This window comes from Sceloporus occidentalis, unplaced genomic scaffold (assembly GCF_023333645.1).
Source record: "Sceloporus occidentalis isolate IW3139 unplaced genomic scaffold, rSceOcc1.0.p SCAF_2, whole genome shotgun sequence".
NCBI classification, from domain to species: domain Eukaryota; kingdom Metazoa; phylum Chordata; class Lepidosauria; order Squamata; family Phrynosomatidae; genus Sceloporus; species Sceloporus occidentalis.
In genome coordinates this window covers 162875037-162896761 of record NW_028316982.1, presented here as the reverse complement: position 1 = coordinate 162896761, position 21725 = coordinate 162875037, and the positions used below count along the sequence as shown (strand labels likewise).

The 21725-nt window shown below is 38.6% G+C and overlaps 1 protein-coding gene across 5 annotated transcripts in view; it reads right to left on the bottom strand.

Annotated features, from left to right (window-relative positions):
- Nucleotides 1-6075: 6075 nt before the first annotated feature.
- The window catches only part of LOC149319207 (rho guanine nucleotide exchange factor 7), a 121798-nt gene continuing 106148 nt past the window's right edge, over nucleotides 6076-21725 (bottom strand). For 3 of the 5 annotated variants that reach the window (XM_089511276.1, XM_089511278.1, XM_089511279.1), the window contains 3 exons: nucleotides 17488-17587; nucleotides 16740-16794; nucleotides 6076-8429 (listed from right to left, as the gene is read on the bottom strand). In XM_089511276.1, coding sequence (XP_089367402.1) covers nucleotides 8307-8429; nucleotides 16740-16794; nucleotides 17488-17587 — 278 coding nt within the window. In that variant the 3' untranslated portion in view covers nucleotides 6076-8306. The remainder of the gene's footprint in view (nucleotides 8430-16739; nucleotides 16795-17487; nucleotides 17588-21725) is intronic. The other 2 variants (XM_089511277.1, XM_089511280.1) reach the window with 2 other exon arrangements.

Below are 21725 nucleotides of genomic sequence, written 5' to 3'. Positions count from 1 at the left end.
TAGGAACTTGGTCTGATCCAGGAGGGCTCTTTCTATATAGGAATACATATGGCTTGCATCCAAGTTGTCTGAACAACTGTATCTTTGTGAGCCTGTCTAAGCTCTAAGAATATAAGGAGAGGTTCTTCTCTCAGTCTTACCACCCTCCTAGGCATATTAAGTGGGAACAAAGGAGAGGTTTTTCTTGGTGGCTGCTCCCACTTTGCCATTCTCTCCTTAGGGAGGATAGGATGGATTCCTCCTAGCCTTTATTCCACTGGCAAGTGAAAACCTTTCTGTTCAGACAGGCTTTTAGGAACTGACTGCAATGGACTTTTAATGATGTACTACCTCGAGTTTTTGTCCTCAGTCTCTTAATTATCTTAAAGGCTTTCAATTCTATGCATTTTTGAATTGAATTTGGAAATAGCTTTTAGGTACAATAATCTCTCCATATCCATGGAGTCTTCATCCACGGATTCAAGCATTCAGTTTGAAAATTATATATATCCAAAAGCAAACCTTGATTTTGCCATTTTATATAAGAGACACCATTTCACTACATCATTGCATGTAATGGGACTTAAGCATCCACAGACTTTCGTATCCACGGGGGAACATGGAACCAAACCCCAGTATATACCAAGGATCCACTGTAGTGTTTGTGAAGTAGCAGTTTTAATGTTGGACTATGATTGGAGACTACAGTTCAAATCCCCACTCAGCCCTGGAAGCCAACTGGGTGACCTTGGGCAAGTCACACACACTCAGCTCTCAGAAAACTCAATGACAGGTTCACATTAGGGTTGCCATAAGTCAGAAATGACTTGAAGGCACACAACAAGAACAATAATAATAATAATAATAATAATAATAATAATAATAAAATGTATTTATATTTTCCTGCCTCTCCCAGATGGATCAAGGCAGAATCACAACCTAGTATAAGCTACAATACAAAATGAAGTACAACAAATCAATTAAATACATAAAAATTACCAATTAAAAAGAGCATCACAAGCGACATTGAAGCAAGGATGTACTCATCCTATTCAAGAAGGTGGAACTGTGTCTTACATGAGATCGGATGGATATGCTCACCAGAAGAGTTCCGTCTTAACTGCCCTCCTGAAAGTTTCCAGGGAGGTAGTAAGACGGATCTCCTCCAGGAGACTATGGATGTTATCAGGCAAGGGAAATTGGAAGTATAATCCAATGGCAAGCCAAACGCAATCTTGGGGTTTAACATTATTGCGTGATAGACTACCACATGCAATTTTAGGCAATGGGAAGTCAGTCCGAACGCAATCATGGGGTTTCACGTTATTGCGTGAGAGGTGATCACATGCAATTTTGGGCAATGGCAAGCTACTTTTGGGCAATGGGAAGTCAGTTCAAACGCAAGTCAAATTCACGTAAATTCGCTGAAATAGTGAATTCACATGAATGCATTCTGGCCCCACTTTCTTTTCATTCGAAATTAAGAGTAATTCCTCCTGTTTGATAAACTCCTATTCCACAATCTTGGATCAGCTCATCAGAGGATGTACACTAATGACAACCAGAGAGTGTATGACAAACCTGATCTGCTGGGAATAGCCAAGTGCACATAAATCAAACAGGGAAAAGATGGCACTAAATATTTTAATGTTCCCTTTGGGGTTAAAGTATACAAATAAATGGTCGTTCTACATTTCAAGGTGTCCTCAGATGACAAAATTGTCTGAATCTAACTCAGTCTGCCTTCTGGCATAGCTTTGGGACTTTGTCATTCTGACTGATTTCCTCTACCAGCAAGACAGTAGAAAACATGATTTTGTTTCATCTCAGCAGAATTGACCAAAGTGTAACAGACTTAGCATCAAGTTGCCACGAGAGGGAGCCCTCCAGCACTTTATAACATCTGTATTTGTGCCAGAAATATAGCGGTTTCTTACTATGAAAGATGATTGAGAATTATTCAGTAAGTAATTAAATTATTGCCACTTCAGGCAAGAAAGTTCAATAAGCAAATTACAAAATGACACATATCAACACATTATAGCTAAACAAATTGGTTCCCATCTTTTAAAAGTATGATGAGGACCCATTTAAAGCGATTTCTTTAAGAAATAAGAATTGTACTTGTTTTTGTAGGTGGATCCATTCAAGATTTGTTATTTTGGAGATTCTGGACATTGCAGATATAAAAATAAGCAGCTTTATTTTGACCTGTCTGTTCAGGCCTTCTATTTTGACTGGAAAGCCAGGCATCCTGATTGTTTTTTGTGATGAAAATGATAAAGGGGAGGGAGTTATATTTGGGGGAGCAATCCAATCAGAGTACACTCATCCATCCACATTTACTGGGGTTAGGGGCACAGGACCCATGTGAATGTGGCAAAACTACAGTTAACAAAAACACTATGTTTTTACTTCTCTGAAAACCTTGAAGTTCTCCTGTGCAACTCTGTGGTCAACATCTGCCAGACACTGGCCACAGAATTGAACTGAAGGAGGTACAAATGCCTAGTAGAGTGTTCTCTCTAGGCCCTTTAGGTTAAAGTTGACCACAGAGTTGCTCTGGAGGACCTAGCTATTTCTAGAGAGAACATATTAATAAAATCTGCAAAAGTCAAAGCCGCAAATGTGGAGGGACAGGTGTAGTTTTAAAATGATTAAAGCATTTAAAAAAAACCTACTCCATGATCCAGGGTAGGGATACGCGAAGTGCAGTCCTTGGGACCAAAGCTGGTTTTGTGTCCAGTAGTGCCCAGAGCTTCCCCAAATACCCAAGCCTTCTTGTCAAGAGAGATGGGAGAGAAAGAACAAACTTTCTCTCCTGGAAGCCTCTGGGAGCAGTTATTTGCCTTTAAAATAGGTCCATTTTGGGAAAAATACAGCCCCCAGACACCCTCCAGTTGCCCATCTTGTTCTAGGGTATCAATCTGAATTAGGATTCATCTTGCCTTATATAGGCCCAGATTAACACAGATTAACATCTAGTTCAGATCTTAGTTCGCTTGTTACACCTGGCACCTTTCCAAATATATTGCCCAAACCAGTTTTGACATTTCCAAGCATCACAAGGCTTTTGTGAACATGCCTTTCTCAATGAAGATTATCAGATCAGCGCTTACCATGGGGTAAGCACTGGTATATAGCCTCTAAAACATTGAGGAGCGTGCATGAAAGCCTGGCATGCTTCCTAAACATCAGGGGATTGTCGGCTCCCCTCCAGCATCACTGAATCGTTCGGGGAGAGGCAATTTCCTCCGAACGCAAAGATAAAACGAGTCAATATGAATCTAATGTTTATTGCTTGTTTTTTAAATTACAAAACCAGGCATGTCTGAAAGTTGCAATAGGCCACAACTAAATGTAGAAAATATGGCATATAACATACAGTAACATGTCACAACAGCTTCCTAAGTGGATAACTTGGTTAATTAGTATGCAAACAGGGAAGAATTTAGTTGGCAAAATTGAGCTGGTCTCCAGAAAGATCTGTATAGTTGTTGTGTTGGAAATAGCTTTTACAAAAGATACATGCTCACAATGTCAGTATGAAGAATAGCTTGATTTAAGAATTCCTGGCCTCATACAAAATTAACATTCAAGATGGTCACAGTATTGCCAACAGAATACAAAATGTGTATACATAATACGTATATGTAAATATCTATAGTTCCTCCATCACAATCCCGGAGTCTGAATAGTTGAAAGGGCAGGAAGTGGATACAGTGCCTGACATATATATATGCCACTGTAGAAAACAGTACATGAAACAGACTAAGTACAGTTTAACTCTTGCTTTGATATAGTTCCCAAACATTGTTGCTCAGCTGTTGTTGGAAATACAACTCCCAAAAATGTCACAGGAGGGCAACCATATCTATTAAATATATATTTTCTTTGGCTTGAGCTACAAGGATATTAGGCCAACTGAGTTAAGCTACAGAGTTTGACTTTACTCCAGGTGAAGCAAAGGATAATTGAAGGGTATTCTAATATGGAGATGGAGAAATGGAGGTACATGCCTCAAACTATAATGATTAGCTGCCTTAAGTGCCATTCTTTGGTAGAAAGAAGGTGTATAAGACCAATAAATGAATAAATAAGATTTGGTTCCTATACACAACAGATTGAATGCTAATCTATACCAATAAACACACTGAAGAATCCAAATTTCCAGAATATTTTCTAGCATATACTGCTGAAACACTTGCAGCATAACACAACAGTGAACATGAATACACAGTGATGCTAACTAATCCATTTCTTGAAATAAGGGGTTTATTATTTAAGTGTGAGAGATGGACAAGACGTGACACTGATCTATTCTTACCTGCAAACCCATACTGGATAAAGTTAGTATTTCTTTTTTCCAGCTGGCGAGCCAAGGGTGGAGACTGTATTGGTCTGTCCAACTTTAAAGACAAGTGTACACATGCACCAGGAGACCACAGTGTTAAGCAATACATTAGGAAAAAAAATCTTGGGTTCTGGCCATGTACTTCCAAGCCCTTCATTAATGGGATTATTGGGGCTGAGCTTTAAAATGTCTTTAATGGAGCTGTAACGGAGACAGAAGCCATAAGTAGCCCAACAATTTTTGTGTCTTCAGAAGGAGCTCTCAGAAAATGGGAAAGAGCAATGTTTCCATAATGTTTAGCAGGGGATTGATCTACCTAATATAAATATCAAGTTGACTTCCTTCTTGTGACATCACAGTGAGCTTTGACTGTTGTCATTAAATTGGTTACCTAGGGAACTGAGGTTTGAGATCTCTCTCACACACACAGACACGAGCAAGGGATGGCAGATTAAAGAAGTGTATCTCTCCCTTTGCTCCTGCAAAGTTCTGTGGTTTGAAATTTTTAATCATGAGAGGGCTGTACCACATTATGTAAGAAAGGATTAATGTTGATCTCTAACAACTGAATGCATACTACACTTAGCCATCAGTAATACTGTAAAATCAAAGTCAGAGAGAGTGAGTCTGGAGTGTGTCCAATGCTAGCACTAGTGGCCAACACAGCACAGCCTCTGGGGGAAAATGAGCTAAATGTGATATGGATTTAGGAAGATATTTCCTCTATCTTCTGGAAGTAGCGGGGGAGCTTTAACCCCTTAAGTACATCTACCCCTGTCCCTTCTGTAGCTTATGGGTGGAATCACTACTTTCATTGAGTCACCATTTTCTCTGCTTTGGATATATCCACTTGTAAGGAAAAGGTTTCAGGCTATGCTGGGGAGGAACAGTTTTGGGAGTGAGAGAGAGGTATGCTGCAGCCCCATTAAAAGGTCTTGTAGGTTTGGATGAATTTTGCAATGGGTTTGCAGGAAGAGTTTGGGATGTCTTTCTGACTTCTTTTGCACCACTTGGGCTTTCAGTATTATCACTTTTTTGTAGGTTGCTTGGTTGATCTTTCCTCTCCTAATAGCTGCAGGACATTGACTCCCTACCCCAAGGCTGTCCCCACCTTTCTCAGGGGGGAAAGGGCACCCCAACTCCACACCCACAGCCTATCTGCCACAGGGGAGACAGAGAAATAGTTATCCTAGATACATCAGAGGAATGCCTTTTAAACCACCCGAAAACCTCAAGTGGGGAAGGAGACTGCTTCCCAGAAAGATGGCTGGCTGGAGGAACAAGATCTTTGCCACACAACTATACAAGTGCCACACATTTGTTTCCCCAGCCTTCTAACTGTTTCTTCCTGTGGGCAATGGTCAGCATCAGCAATGAAGGGTTGTGGTGTGGGGAACAGAAGCCAGGTTATAAAGAGCTTTGTGTAAGGACAGAATTGAAAAATCTTGCTGAAACGTATATTGTAAGCTCCTCAAGGAAGGGAGCTGTTGTTTGGCCTTCTGCTGCTCTATATGGCACAACTGTACACCAGTACAATAGCAAAGCATGGTTACTCATGGAAGTATGGATTTAGAAATGTTAACTAATCCTAACAAGATCGCAAACATTTTTCAGCAATTGTGTGTGTATTTGGTTGGCTCAAATAAAGGTATTTAAGTAGGTACTTACGTTTGTGAAACTTAGCCACACTCTGAAACAGATTTACAAAAAAATCATTTAATAAAATAACGCCAGAACAGCACTTTATTGTGACAATAACCATTTATTTTCAATGGAAGTATAGCTGCCCATTTCTGGTTGCTGCCAGCAAGAAACAATAAATAGCTGAGCCTTATTGCTTCAGAAGTGGGAGGGGGGAATGCTTTGTTTGCTTAATACAAGAATCAGTTATACAACATACATAAGCATCTGAAATATGTCATCTTTTAGCAGTGAGACTGCATCTTATAAAAAAAAAACTGGGAATCCCCTTCTAAATGGCAATCCTGAGTTGGGATCTCACCCTTTGTCCAGATGCCACAAAGGCAATCCTATGTTCTGATACCATCTGGTTGAGTAGTCTTCTATTTTAGATCACAGATGAGACACAAGTAACACATGCAACAACAGAGCACTGAATGAGTTTTACTATGCAGTAAAGCTCAAAGAGAGGGTGCTGTTTCTGGACCAATGCTCTATTTCACAAATTCTATATCATAAATTCTGCTGTTAGGAACCCGCCCAAACTCTGCAGTAAGACTGATACTAGAATAACTAGGACTTGAATTGATTTACTGGCTTCAAAAGCCAAATAGCTTAACTCTATGAGCAACCTTCACATCAGAGTACTGAAAAAAACATTTCAAATGATCATGATGGTAAACTAAACATTCTATTTTTAAATATGTGTATGTGTATATATACATATACACACACACAGAGTGCATAATTTGGACAGTATGTATGTACGCGTCTGTGTGTGTATAAAGATACATACAACATTGCCTAAAGTTTAAGTTCCAGATTTACCAAAACAAAAATAGGACAGTGTCACAAGTCACTTACAGGATCTTGGTGTTTTCCAAAGTCATTGAAACTTTATTTATGAGCCCGAACAGATAGACTAAAATAAAGCTGCTTCAGTCACTTTGGAGGCATGCTGTTTAAAGGATGCATGCGTGAGGCCAGAAGCTGCGCCAAAGCTATGCTCCAGTCCTAAGGACTAGAGCGCAGCTTCTGGCCTCTTAAGATGTGTATGTCATTTAAACAGCATACCTCCAAAGTGACCCAAAGCAGCTTTATTTTCTTCTGTCTGTACGGTCCCTATATTGAAAAGAAAGAAAATGAAGTGTTGTTTACCCTGTAAAACACTATTTCTTTTTCTTTTATTTGCTGTGTAAAGACAATGGAAGTAAATGGATTATTATTTCATTTGATCCTATCAGTGGAGAGGCAGGGCATGGAGATAACAGGATTAAATGTCAGTCCTCAGGTCTGAATTTCCCAATGTTCTACATGCACATTAACCTAAACTTTGCTATGAGCATGATAAAAATAAATAATACATTTTTGTCACACAGACACAACCCTCACCATCTAACAAAACCCATACACCCTGATTAGGACTTTTATTTTGACAACTGTGCTTGAGTTCCATTAAAATACTAGCCAGCTGCATGGTAATGTACAGGCTCAACCACTTTAAAATACAGTACACAAATCAACTAGTCGCTAAACTTTTAAAAAACAAGAGCAAGCATGTCCAACTTCACCTGTCTATTCTGAATACAAGCCTCCTCAATGAAACATAACTATCCATCTTGGCTTTTAAAGTATTAGCTTTAATATGAAATGGTATCAATTGACAATTTTCTGCATTGCCAGTTTGGTGTTTTAAAAATGCATGTTAAAACTGCATCCGAAAGTTTAAAGAGACATAAATAAAGTTAATTAAATTATTAAAACAGACCAATGAATACTTCGAAACATGCTGGGACATTAAAAAATTGCAACTAATGTCTAATACAAGTAGAACAGGTCAAAACAATTTTGGAACAGTGCAGAAATTTCATTACATTTTAAGAGAGCATCAGCCATCACTTCTGTCACTGAGCTGCAACCACAGGAAGATAGTATAACACCATATCAGTCCTGATGCATGAATTACATTTGCATTCAAAATTACAGATATTTACAAAGAGGAGGGGGCAAAACACCATGGACTTCATACTTTGTACTTGCTGCAAAATGAGGTAATTTAAATGCAAACAAGTTAAACCTAGTCAACTTTAGGACCCATGCTATCTACACTTAAGTACACTCAGTTTCAGTGAATGTATTGAATATACAATGTAGGGAGAGAAAATCACTAGATCCAGTTAAAAGTCCTGCCTTGTAGTGCTCTTCATGCAACACTGACGAAATTGTCAGAAGTCTTCCCAGCTTGATTTGACAAAATTGGTCTTTCAATAGAAAGAAAGAAATGGTAAATCTGTTATAAATTGGTTTCATCCCAAGAAGGATCATTCATACTTTTCAGGACTTTCCGGACAAGTTTTTCAAGCTCCTTGCGAGCTCTTTGTTCTTCTTCCAGTGATTTCTTCATCTTTTTGTTATCCTGGAAACAAAAGACAAACATATGGTATGTTTTGGCCCTCAAGATGCCTGTTTTAAACAATGCATAGTTGGAGGAGAGGCCTCATTAAGTTGCAGAGTTTTACTCTCTTATGTAGATGGAACACAGGACAAAATCTGCCAAAGTGAAATAATAATAGCTAACTGAGAAGATAGCTAAATTTGTATACATACTGTTATGTACTGTTATGTAACAGTTGTCCTAGGGTGATTAACAATTGTTCTCAGGTGATGGATAGAATTTTTTTTTAAAAAAAAGGTAAAATGGGAAAATGCACACTATCTACATAAATAACTTTGAAGTGATTGATTAAAACAATCCCTTAAGACAAGAAGACCTAAATGTTTCATTGTCTGAATACACAGGGTGTACACATTTTAAACGGGAGACTTAAGAACACATTGCTTACCTGTAACTATGGCTCTTTAAGTGATCGTCTGTGCATTCACACATAGTGTCTAAACCTGCAGAAAATCTCATCTGATATGGTCTAGAGCTGTAAGCTGTGACTAGAAGCTCATATTCCTTCTATGTCATTACCACTACTTCTTCGGAAGATGTGGTTTCCACTCTCCCACTCAGCTCTCTAACTAACTGCCAGAAAAGAAGGACAGAACAAAACATCTAGATGTAAGGATTGTTTGTGTGAATGCATAGATGGCCACTCAGTGATGGTTACAGATAAGCAACTCCTCTGCATCACAGTTTCTGTGTTTCACACTTATGATGAGTTGTTAGCTTCCCTGAAGGTAAGCAAGCAAAAACATTAAACAAGAAATGAGAGGATGAGTCAACAGCATATACACATAGTCCCACACATCCACACAGTAAAACTTTATAAAGGTGAAGGAGAGAGAGTGGATTTTATATCCTGCCAGACAGTAGCACAAGAGGTGGCCGTTAGCATGCAGAAATCCAGATATAGATATAGCGAGACAACAACCTTACAAAAAGAGAGGGGTAATATGAGCAGCAATTATTTTCATTCATTTCCTGAACAGCAAGGCTATTGCCAGACCAAGAGACAACACATAGTCTAAAGGAGCAAGGCAGAGAAATCTGTTGAGGCTGGGATGAATCTTTACATAAAAGCAAGCATCTTAGAGAATGATGATTACAAACCAATCACCTCACAAGCAAAGAGACAAAATATTAATTAGAGTGATTATCCTGAAATGTTTTGTCATGATTAAGTCTTTGCTGTTTCTGAAATCTAGTACAGGATGCAATGAATATAAAAACTGTTCCTTTCTCTACCTGTAGTAGATGTTCACTGGCCTCCGTCCATATCAGAGCCATGTCTGGGGCAAAGAGAGAAGCTGAGCCACACACCTCCAGGGGGGAGGCCTTGAATTTAATAGTGCAACCGCAAAAGATGATGGCATTCACCCAGTGGTCAGATGACACTGCTCACCAGATTGAATATAATCAGTGATGTGATCCAAAATGATGATAATTTGGATCATCTCAGGAAACAAAAATCAAAACTTCTACTTCATTGAATCAGCAATCATATGGCAGGCACAGTATTTTCTGGCCCTCAAAGATTACTTGTACATCTCTAACGTTCCTCTCAAGGTGGTCACCACTGGAGATGTGCCAGTATCCCAGAAGATTAAAGTTGAGACCAAGACACCACTGTTGAATAGGGCTGCTAAAGTATTTACATTTAGTGGTAGACTTTTGCACTTGGTACAAACTTTTCTGTTTTTTTTTAATTTATTTGCCAATAATAAAAAACACATATAGACATACCTAAACAAACACATTATTCATACAATATTCATACACACAAAAACAGAAACAATACTACAAACATATCACTTAAATGTGACTTTCAAGTGTAAAAAACATTTTACAAATTGACTTTGAATGTTCACAAAATATTCCTTCATTCTATCCAACCCAGTTTTGTTATTCCAAATATTTCCTTATAAACTATCTGTCCTATCTTGACATAAAAAAAAAAAACACTTTTCTGGGATTTTAATTAAACAAGCCAACACCATTGAACAGCAAATCCTTTGTATCCACTCAATAGGAAATCCTCTGTACAAAAATCAAGCTTCACAACTAAGATCAGAACTTAATCTCACTGGATGGCAAAAGGTTTTGACACCACAATTCATGCCAAGATTGCTGGCTTGCTGCTGTGACAGCCTGCATGCCTTCACCAAAAACAAAACCACACCCTATCAGTAATGATACTCCCCATCACCATGTACAGATGAGAGAGCTGGACTGTAAAAAAAAACAGGTAAGAAAAAAATCAACTCATTTGAGATATGGTGCTGGAGAAGAATGCAGAGGATACCATGGACAGGCAGAAAGTCAAACAAATGGGCCATAGAAGAGATCAAACCAGATCTCTCCCTGGATGCCAAAATGATGAAACTGAGGCTGTTGTACTTGGCCACATGAAGGCATGACTTACTCGGAAAGACAATAATGCTAGGAAAAGTTGAGGGTGATAAAAAGAGAGAAAGACTACACACCCAATGGCTAAATTCAATTAGGGAGACCGCGAACATGAATCTACAAATATTACGCAGAACAGAGGATAATAGCGGGGGGGGGGGGGGGGGTTGGAGATGACTCATCCATAGGGTCTCCATGAGCCAGAGCCAACACAAGGGCAGTTAACAACAACAACATTTCAGAAAGCAGTGAACAGAAGGACCACAAAGACTCAGAAGTGATGCAGCAGCTGCTGGAATCAAAACTCTTATTGAATTCAAATTCCTAAAAAGTGAAGCCTCAGGCACCAGAAGACACATCACTATAGATGAAGTGGTACAAATGTTTGATGGCTGATGTCTCCAGGGCCAGTTCCCACAGTAAATGACAGAGCTTGGAAGCTGGTTCCAGCAAGCCTAGTTGGCAAACCTTGGCAGAGGAAACACATGCCAGGTATTCTTCCCCAAGCAGAGGAAGCAAAGTACCCAACAGACTTTTGAAAAGGCTTTTGAGATATAAGCCAAGAGACTGAATACAACATAAAAGGTGGGGTGAGGGGGGAAGAAAATGCTAAAGGAGTCAGAAAATTGACAGAAGGAGAAAATGAGAAGTACAGAGAACTAGAATACACACACACAAACACACACCCTACTCTCGTCTTTAATTTTTAATATTTTATTTGTTTATTTGCAACAGGGGAAAAACCAGAATAGAAACAAAAAAGACTGCACAGATAAAGTAAATAGCAACAACCAAAGTACAAGCATCCTGCAAAACTGCCCCTTTAAGAAGAGCTGAGCAGCATGTTTTATGTGCTGAACAGCTAGCTATTCAACTGAAATTGAGGGCATAAACAATAAAACAATACCAAATGGCATTAAATGTGACTGCATCTGAATGACCCCTTACAATTTGGATTTGGCAGGTGCATTTTTCAGCTAAGACCCTTTGAACCAAGCATATACTGATGGAGTTCCCAGGTATTTCCCATCTTTTGGCGATTTCTAACTTTGCTGCCTCTAACAGAATGACTATTAGGAATATGGACAGAATGAGGTTTTTGGGGACAGATCTTTTTGGAATATTGCTAGCAAAGTTATTTAATACTGCCAATTGAGGATTCAGGGTAAGTTGCTGGTTTGAGACTGCCTTGTTTCAGTTTCAACTGGAAACCAGGAACTGGTCATCACAAAGCACAACCACAATGTATGGGGAAAAAGATACCCAGGCTCCCTCATTCCATCCAGCAACCACAGAGCACAAATCAGCATTGTAGGCCAGTTTGATAAGTGTCAATGCCACCTTTGAAGCATTTAGAATCATAGAGTTGGGAGGGACTTCAAGGGCCCTTTAGTCCAACCCTGTGCCATGCAGGAACACACTACCAAAGCACTCTTGACAGATGGCCATCCAGCCTCTGTTTGGAGCTTTCCCAAATAATGGCTGAAACAGACTTCATGGTTTGTTTTTCTGTACTGATGACCATTTAGCAATTATATGAATCTGTTCCCTGATCTTTCCTCTGTACAACCCTAGAACCTACATATGTTTCAGGTACAGTGTCAATCTAAAGTCTGCACTTAAGGGAAACTATTTTCTTATGTTTCTGTATGCTATGCTGAAACATAAGAAAGTGGCTCCCCTTATGGGTAGAGAGGGTAGTATTATTGGTACTTTCAGCAAAAGTGGATTGTTAACACAATGGAGCACATGATCTATTTGAAAGCACGCTGTCCAAACTCCAAGCAACCTCAGCACTTACTTGCTGCCCTTACAGTGTAAACTCCTTCATCTACTACATTAATCATTCTGTAAACTGTGGAAGCTGTAAGTAAATGGGAGAAAACTACTATACCATTTAAGTGTTTACACTGTAACAGGAGGATAGGTATCAAAGACCCAAGACCTTATGTGCAATGCACAAAGAGTATGATGAAAAGGTATCTGGTTATAAGAGCCTCCATACATGAATAATAGCATATAAATACGCTCTGTTGGTTGGATGAAGGGCAGAAAAAAATATGGTAGTGTTAAATACTACAACTATCTACAAATATCTACAAATTGGTTATTGAGAATTGTCTTATAAGCACAACTGCATGGCTGAAGTTGGCAGTCTGACATACTGCTTTTTCCTCATCAAGCCTGAACATCAGTTCATGACTGTGAACTATCTCATCCTGTTATGATCTCGAACCAGTCAACTGAGGACCAGGAACCAGTTTGCACTTTCAAGGCAGTGCACTCAGCAAAAGGTTCATGTCTTTCACACTGTTATCCATGGACTGAATTAAATCAAGGTAATTTATATCAGCAAGAACAAATGGCCATCTTAAATAATTGACAAAAATTAATTTTCCCATTCACACTTCTCACGCAACAATTCTAAACAATGTTCATTTACAACAAAATAGGGAGAGATGAATCTGTCAATTACTGATTCTCCAAGTTTTCCCATCCTGGATTCATTCCATCTTGTTTCTTCATCACTTAGGAACTTTTTAAAACAAAAAGTACACACAAAATGACCACACATTTTTGTGAATACTGTTCTCAATATAGCGTGCCCGCAGCGTACACAAGCTCACCATGCATGAACTCGAGGTCAGGCGGACGGTGAGCCCTAATAAGGTGAATGGGGTACATGCCATGGGAGCACGCCCCATTCAAATGAATGGGGCTTGAGCACACACAGGATTTGCCTTAGGTGGGTGGGGGGGGGGGTCCAGAACGGATTCCCCCCATGTAAGGCAAGGGCACCCTGCATGTATCTTAAGAACAGTATGTACAAAAATGTGTGATAATTTTTTGCAAGCAGTTTTCCCTTACATAGTTTTTGTACATTTACCTCTAATATGTGCATACTTTCTCCCTTAATATACACATTCTGAACACATATTTTTGTTTAGAGAACTGCACTGCAAAATTTTGAGAAATGTAAATAATGAACAACTTTGGAGAGATTTTGTAGCACCTTTGAGACTAACTGAAAGTAAGAAGTTGGCAGCATGAGCTTTTGTAGACTTTCCAAATACATCTCAGGAAACAGACTTAAGTCTATGAAAGCTCATGCTGCCAACTTCTTTCTTTCAGTTAGTGTCAAAGGTGCTGCAAAATCTCTCTACATACTGATTCTACAGACTAACATTGCTATATCTTTGATATAGCCACACACTGAATTTGAAAAACTGTTCTAGTTTGCACCCTTGATTCACAAAGCACAAACTTGATACATATTTGTCAAAATAAGAAGCAACTGAAATCATGCCACATAACAACTTCTCTACACTACTATTTTAGTCACACTTATGATTTGACATTTTCCCTAATCCTTCATACATAGAACACTTTTGCCATGAGTCACAATGATGTACATGTTTTCTTCTGGAAAACAATCCATATATGAAATAGCATGAATATAGGGTAGAGATAAGTCAGATGATATTGCTAGGATGCAAAAAGGCAGCATTATGAAGGGAAATGTTACAAGCAGATTCCTACTGCCCTTCAGGCACACTTAGTCTGCATTTCTCAGAGGTTACCAAACAGTCCTGAAGCCAAATGGTCATTTTTATTTTCTTAGTTTCCAGCCATTCAATACCAATATGGATCCAGACTCACAGATCCAAATGGATATATTTCAATTTGTAAATCTGAATCATGAAAGCAGTATTATGCAAAACAATTTCTGAGTCCCTATTTGGAAGAAAGGAGGGATATATATGTAAAATCAAATAAATAAAATTTCTTCAATATAGTTTTAGATTACACCAGTTCTTCCACTGTGACTACATCTTCCTTGAAGTGTCTAGGATACAACCACCAGAGAAAACATTGGCATGAATATGGCAACACTTAGCAAGAATCAAAGCAAACAAAGGCCCACACATTTACAGTTGTCATGGTGGGCAAAGGCAGAGGCTATGCAACTTAATTATTTGATATAGACAGAAGATAAAGAAAAACTGACACCGAAATAGGTGTATATCTTAAATGGCAGCTCAGAATTCATGTCTTACAATATCACTTTGTTCAAGGACATAGGAGGACAAAGTACACGATTACTGACTACCAAAATCCAAAAGCTGGCCCAAGAAATGTATCACAGCTTCTGGATTTTGTATTTTGTGGTATTTTGCTGAACAGCCAACAAGGCTACTACTGAATGTATTTTTGCTGGATTTCAAGATACCAAATTTAGTTGCAACAGAGAAATCCAAAACAAGAGGGAACCAAAGGACTTAACTCTTTGAGGTTTTCTATCTCCAACTAAGGTAACACTCTTTCACTACAATTTGAGATTACAATTGGGCAAGTTCTACCTATACTGCCCTTATGGGCGGAGGGCGAGTTTTACTTATAGCTTTTCCAGATGTAAAAGTACTGAGAATCCTTGAGAAATTCCATATTTTTTGCCTAAGGAGAAGGTAGCTTCACTCAGGATGGGGACAGCTGGATCTCAAGGTAAGTTACTTTTCTGTTGCTAATAGAGCTGAAATTTTGGTTCCTATCTTTTATTGCTTTTTGTCTTTAGTCTTAACACAGCCAATAAGGAGAGAAACCTCTGCCTGCAATGGAAGTCTTGAATGCCATCCAAACTGACAACATCCTACACATAATGTAGGCCTGAGACTCTAACGTCATCATCATTTTCTCCTGTATGATTTTTTTAACACCTCTGCCTGATGAAGCAGCCAATAAAGTTTTGAAAGTTTGCATAATGTATTTCATGCTTTCGATTTGGCCCAAGAAAGGCTTGTGGATTTTGTTGTACTTTGCTGTGCAGCCAACACAGCTAACACTGAATTTTTTTTCAAAATGCCATCAAAGATAGCACCAAGAGGAGAATGGTGGCAAAGTCATGGTGGCCCACATTAAGAACAATGATAGCAGAAGCAGCCAAGTCAAGTTGTGAGGATGGTTACCCCCCCCCCCCCCGACATTGAACATACTGATCTAAAGGAGCCAGGAAGACCACTGCAGCACACCTCCTGCTTTTGTTTTTCTCTAGACCAGGGATGAACGAGTGCACTCCCAAGGTAGTTCCTGTGGGCCCTCAGTCCATGTATTTCTGACACACACACACACACACACACACTCCTGCCAAAAAGGGGAAGTTTTTCACTTATGCATATTTTCCTCATAAAATACATCTCACAAACCCCCTCAGCCCCTCCTACAAAATAAAAAAACAAAACAAAAGCGACTACTGGAAGTAGACTTTGGGCCATTTCCATTTTGGATTTTTCATCCTTGTGCATTTTTTAAAATAAGTATTTTATAATCTTAAGAGGTTTCAAGGTTGATATGTTTGTATTACCTTATAACTGTTTTAATTTGTAAAATGACTTGCATCCTAATCTCAGAGAAGAAGCTGGGTATAAATTAAGGATACAAGGGGGGATTTCCAAGGCTGGTGTGATATAGAATGGATTCTAGGGACAGAAATTTTGCAGCAGTCCCCCCAAAAAAGTGTGAGTCGCAAAGACCACAAAGAAGAACAATATGATTCCTCTTTGAATTACACAGTTCCATCTTGTGGAATCCTGGGATATGCAGTTTAAGGAGGGACATTTAGAATTCTCAGCCATAGAGGTCCCCCAGCACCTCTCCAAACTACAAATCCCAGGAATCCATAGGATGCAGCCATGGCAGTTAAAGTAGAATCACAGCACTATAATTGTGTAGTGCAAAAGGGTCCTGATTCTTTTGTTCATCCTTGTGAGCATAACCCTCAACAGAAGGTATGTTTTCACCAACACGTGACTTGTAACCCACTGCTTAGTACCCATGCTACCATGTGTTGATGAAGTATGTTATGTATATTTTACCAACCTGTCTTAATTCCTGTACTTCATCCTTTAATGCATATACTGTGTCAACAAGACTTCTAAAACAGAAAATTAAGACAAAATACTTTCACAAAATGTAAATAAATTTTGTAAAAATCACATTTACAAAACAGCCAAGACATACCCCCACCCATCCCTGCAATCCAAACCTATCAGCAATATACTTTTGGTCTCCCCTTCTATATGTTTAATTTAGACTTTTGGGTGATAATGCTTATGCAATAAGATAGCAACATTGCTTTTGTTTGGTTAAAGAAATAACTTGCTACTGGTTGCTATGGACCAGGAATCCTGTTTAAGCCAAAGGGGTTTCTGACATAAAATAGCTCTTTTCATTTACATTTACAGAAGCAATAAAAGTATCAGCGCTAAAGCATCTAGAGATCCTACACATTATTAAGAGCAGAAATCCTAGAGCACTCAAGAATAACACCTTACCCACAAAACTGATCAATTCCCAGCAGGTACAAGGATGAAGAAAGAAAGATGCAAAAAGAAAAGTTAGAAAACCCAAGGTGGTTGAAATTGGTCTAAATGGGCTGTACAGTCAGACCGTGCACATCACAGGGCATTCAGCAATGAATTCCAGTAGGATATTCATCTCTTCAAAATACAAAAGCACAGAGTAGGTAAGGAGTAAGTTTATACACAGCTAAAATACCACACAAAACATCCTGTTTCCAAGAGCCCAGACTGTTCAAAATTCATTGTTTGCTAAAAAATCATCTTACTTTTCTTCTATCACAGTCTGACCATTACTTTTTGTTTCTTCTACAATAATTTTCTCCTCCTCTGGAAGCAGCACTTGGGGAGCAGATTCTTTACGGGAGCCTAATGCAAAATAATAATAGAATTAAAAGATAAATATCCATATATTAAGGCATTTAAAAGAGTACATTTGTCTTTAACTGCAGGATATTATTATTATTATTATTATTATTATTATTATTATTATTATTACTTTTATGTTATTGGAAAGCTAATCCATGGGAGCTCATGACTTCAGACTCACTAGCTTTTTATTTGCAAGGAGAAGGGTACACCAATGATCTTTACAGGGGTATTTCAGTGAGAACAGGCAAGAAATTAACACATAATTGAATTAGTTAGAACTGTCTCTTTGAAACCAATCAAGATGTTATGCACCGATCTTTCATTGGCAGAATCTGAAGCTTCTATAAATATTAACAAAATCCTCCAGATAACAGCATTTGGGTTCGCTACAATCTCAGAATACAAGTCAGTCAATGAAAAAGCCATTTCTAGAAAATGTAGCTGACAAAATGAAGTACCCAGCCTCTGATATTGGTTGATCATTACAAACCAATTTATAGTGGGCCCTTGGTATCTACTGGGGTTTGGTTCCAGGACTTCCTGTGAATACCAAAATCTATGGTTACTCAAGTCCCATTACATACAGTGGCATAGTAAAGTGGTGTCTCTTATATAAAATGGCAAAAGCAAGGTATAGTTTTGGATTAAAAAAAAATATTTTCAAGCTGTGGATAGATGAATCCATGAACAAAAAAATTGTGGCTATGGAGGTTGACAGTATTAATGTGCTTCATTCTACAGCTGAGCACACTTAAAGTACTAATCCTGACATTCAAAGAATAGGTTATGGGTCTTAGACAGAGCACCCCTCTCCAACAGTGTGCAGACCACATGTGGGCTGGGGATGGTGGGACTTGTAGTCAAACATATTTAATGTGAACCAGGTAGGCCAAATCTACTTTAGAGATCGTCTCGCCTTTAATTTTTCACTGGAGATGCTACAGTCAAAGACAAACACTTTCTTTATAATTCTCTTGGAACATAAAAGAAACATGGAATTCATACAAAGGGTTTACTATGTAATAAGAAAACACTTCTGCCACAACAGATGAAGCACGCTAATACAACGTGCATACAGACAACCACTTTCTCACATAGGCGCAGTTGATGTGCAGTACAATTCTGCTAACAATGTGGTAGTAAGATGGCAGCTTAGTAAATGTTATGTTTACTTGGAAAGGGGTCACTAGTAAAAACTCAACCTATGGCACAGAAAAAGTCAAAAATCTTAAGTCACTTACAGAGGAGTTGTTCTGAAAATAGGATCAAACCCAGATCTTTTATGCTGTGAATACAGGACAAAGAAGATACAAACAAGTGTCCCCCCGCCCAACTTGTTTAATTTCTTGACAATTCAAAAAAGTAAAAGTGAGGCAAGAAAGATTAATACAAAATATTTTAAAGCTTGAAACAAACGAGCAGTGGTTCTTGCATTATACAAAACAATTAGATAGAAGCAGCAATATATACATCTTATCCAGAAAAAGGCACTCAGATCACAAACTGTAAAGCAGCAACAAAGAATGAGGCAACACTACATGGATTCTGTGTTTATCTCCAGATAGAATGGCAATACTGCTTTTAAAAATAAACATATAGACAGGGCAAAATAAAGCTGCTTCAGGCCACTTTGGAGGTATGCTGTTTAAATGATGTATGTGTCCAAAGAGTCCGGAAGCTGCACCAAAGCTGTGCTCCAGTCCTAAGGACTGGATCGTGGTTTTGGCATGGCTTCTGGATGCTTAGGATGCATGCATCATTTAAATAGCATACCTCCAAAGTGGCCCAAAGCAGCTTTATTTTGGCCTGTCTGTATGGGGCCTTTGTTACGTCCATGTTAGATCTGGTTACGGTAGATTTTGGTTAGATCTGTTTTCTGCGGGGGGGGGGGGGAGAACTGATCCAGTGAAGTATTTTCACTGTAAGAACAAGGACGAAGATACTTTAATTAAATGATCTCCCCCTCCCCTTCTCCCATAGTTTGCTACCCAAGAGTTTGGGAAGTCTCTGGAATAATATGAAAAGGTTCCAGCAGAAAAAAGAACCTGGCCATGGCTTTGCCTGGACTGGCAGAAACCTCTGAGCAGAACTCTGACCAGCAGAAAGTCCTACCAATGGGATGAAATGCTGGATCTAAGTCACAGTAAACCACATATCTCCTAAATATTGCAGTGAAATAAAGGCTATTTGAAAAATTAAGTTATTCAAATATTTGTATCATTACTTTGCAGTAAAGAAGACTTACTTATTTCCAAAAGTCTTCACCAGCACTCTTTCGAGATAAGTTGAAAATACTTATTCCCTAGGAAATGTAACCATTGTGAAGTCGAAGGCTTTCATGGCCGGCATCCATAGTTTTTTGTCGGTTTTTCAGGCTATGTGGCCATGTTCTAGAAGGGTTTCTTCCTGATGTTTCGCCAGCATCTGTGGCTGGCAAAACGTCAGGAAGAAATTCTTCTAGAACATCGCCACATAGCCCGAAAAACCCACAAAAATGTAACTATTCTTTGCAAAGTGGTTATGTCTGAAGTAGAAATAACTTCATCAAAAACTGTTGTTTTTTCTTTACAGGTTTTACCAAAAATGCAGAAAGAAATCTTCAGCTCTCCCCCAGCTACATTTACCTGGGAAGTACCACTGATTTCAGCACCTCTTACCTCCAGGTTAAATATTAAGATATTAACCGATATTCAGAATTTCAGTTTAAAAAAAAAAACCATGCAGATGCACAGAAAAGGAAAGCATGGTAGTGAAGGAATGGATCGAAATGAAGGCATGTAAAAGCTTGGTATATAAGAAAAATGAGGCAGCGCCATATACTTTTGCTCTCCAAAACAACTATTTTAAAATAGACAATTTCATTCTGAGCCTGAAAGGTTTCTCTGGTGGTCTTGCAACAATTTATTTAAGTAGGGCTAAGGATAGCAATCTAGTGACTTGCAAATTCATTCCACCATCCAATCAATTTTAAAATGTATGAATTAAAGTTAATTTATACCCTTTGAAGTACATGAGATAAGAGGTATCTACAACAAGCTAAGTAATCAGACCAAGGTGCTCCTAATTTAATTTCTCTAAACCACCAAGTAGTAAGAGATAGTAGTGACCTGCCAATGAGCACATCATTTTTAAGTTTCTTCTATCAATATAAACACATCAATTGACCAACAGAACTTAAGTTTTCTTTCCTAGAGGTCAGTGAGCTTCTGCTGCAAATATATATCACACAGTATACAGAAATGTGTAAAATCTCAGCATGCTTACCTACATGTTTGTAATCATACTGAAACAGAAGCAAAATTCTCAAGATAACATTTTGCAACAAAAAGGGCATAATAAAATACTGGCTGTAAATAACAAAAACAAAAAATGTTAAAGTTAAAGGCCAAACTAAATGAGAATTAAGTAGTGTGCTAAAAAAATGCAAGTAGCCACAGCTAAGAAAAGTTGATAATTACTGTGATTCTCAAAGGTGGAAAGGGGAGACCAATGGAAGATTTCCTTTCAGTGAAAGAAGTAGCTGTAAAGCAATCATTTTTGACAGAATTGTGACAGAGAAGAGTTAAATTCTCCCTCCCTGCTGCTGTGATCCCGGCTAAGCTCCACAGCAGTTATTTGCAATTCGCTTCCAAGTACACTATTAAATATCAAATTTTGTTTACACCTTACTAGAGGCATAAATGCACAAGCCCACATCTACAGATCTTCAAGAGCCCCAAGACGGCCATACACATACTGTTGAGGGCAAGGGTCTTTGCTGAACAGATATCGCCAACAGTGACCCAACCAGACAGAAGGGGAACCTGAATTCAGTTCTCCATCTCTCCTAAACAGATTACCAGTATCTATTTGAGCTGATCTGTCATACATTAAGGGATACTTGGGGGATGAGATCCAGATACTGATAGCAAGGTTGTGGCTGCCAGTATGGATTTTAAAAAAAAATCAGTGAAAACACCTTTGCATATAGAGTACATCCAGCCAGAGCATCCATGTATGGGGTAGGAAACCAAAGCACCCCCCCCCCCAATCAAAAACTAATTATTTTTTTATTTGGGTTTTTGCTTGTTTACTTTGTATTCCACCTTTATCGCAGTGTTGGACCCAAAGAGGCAATGAAGGAGGCAACACCAGT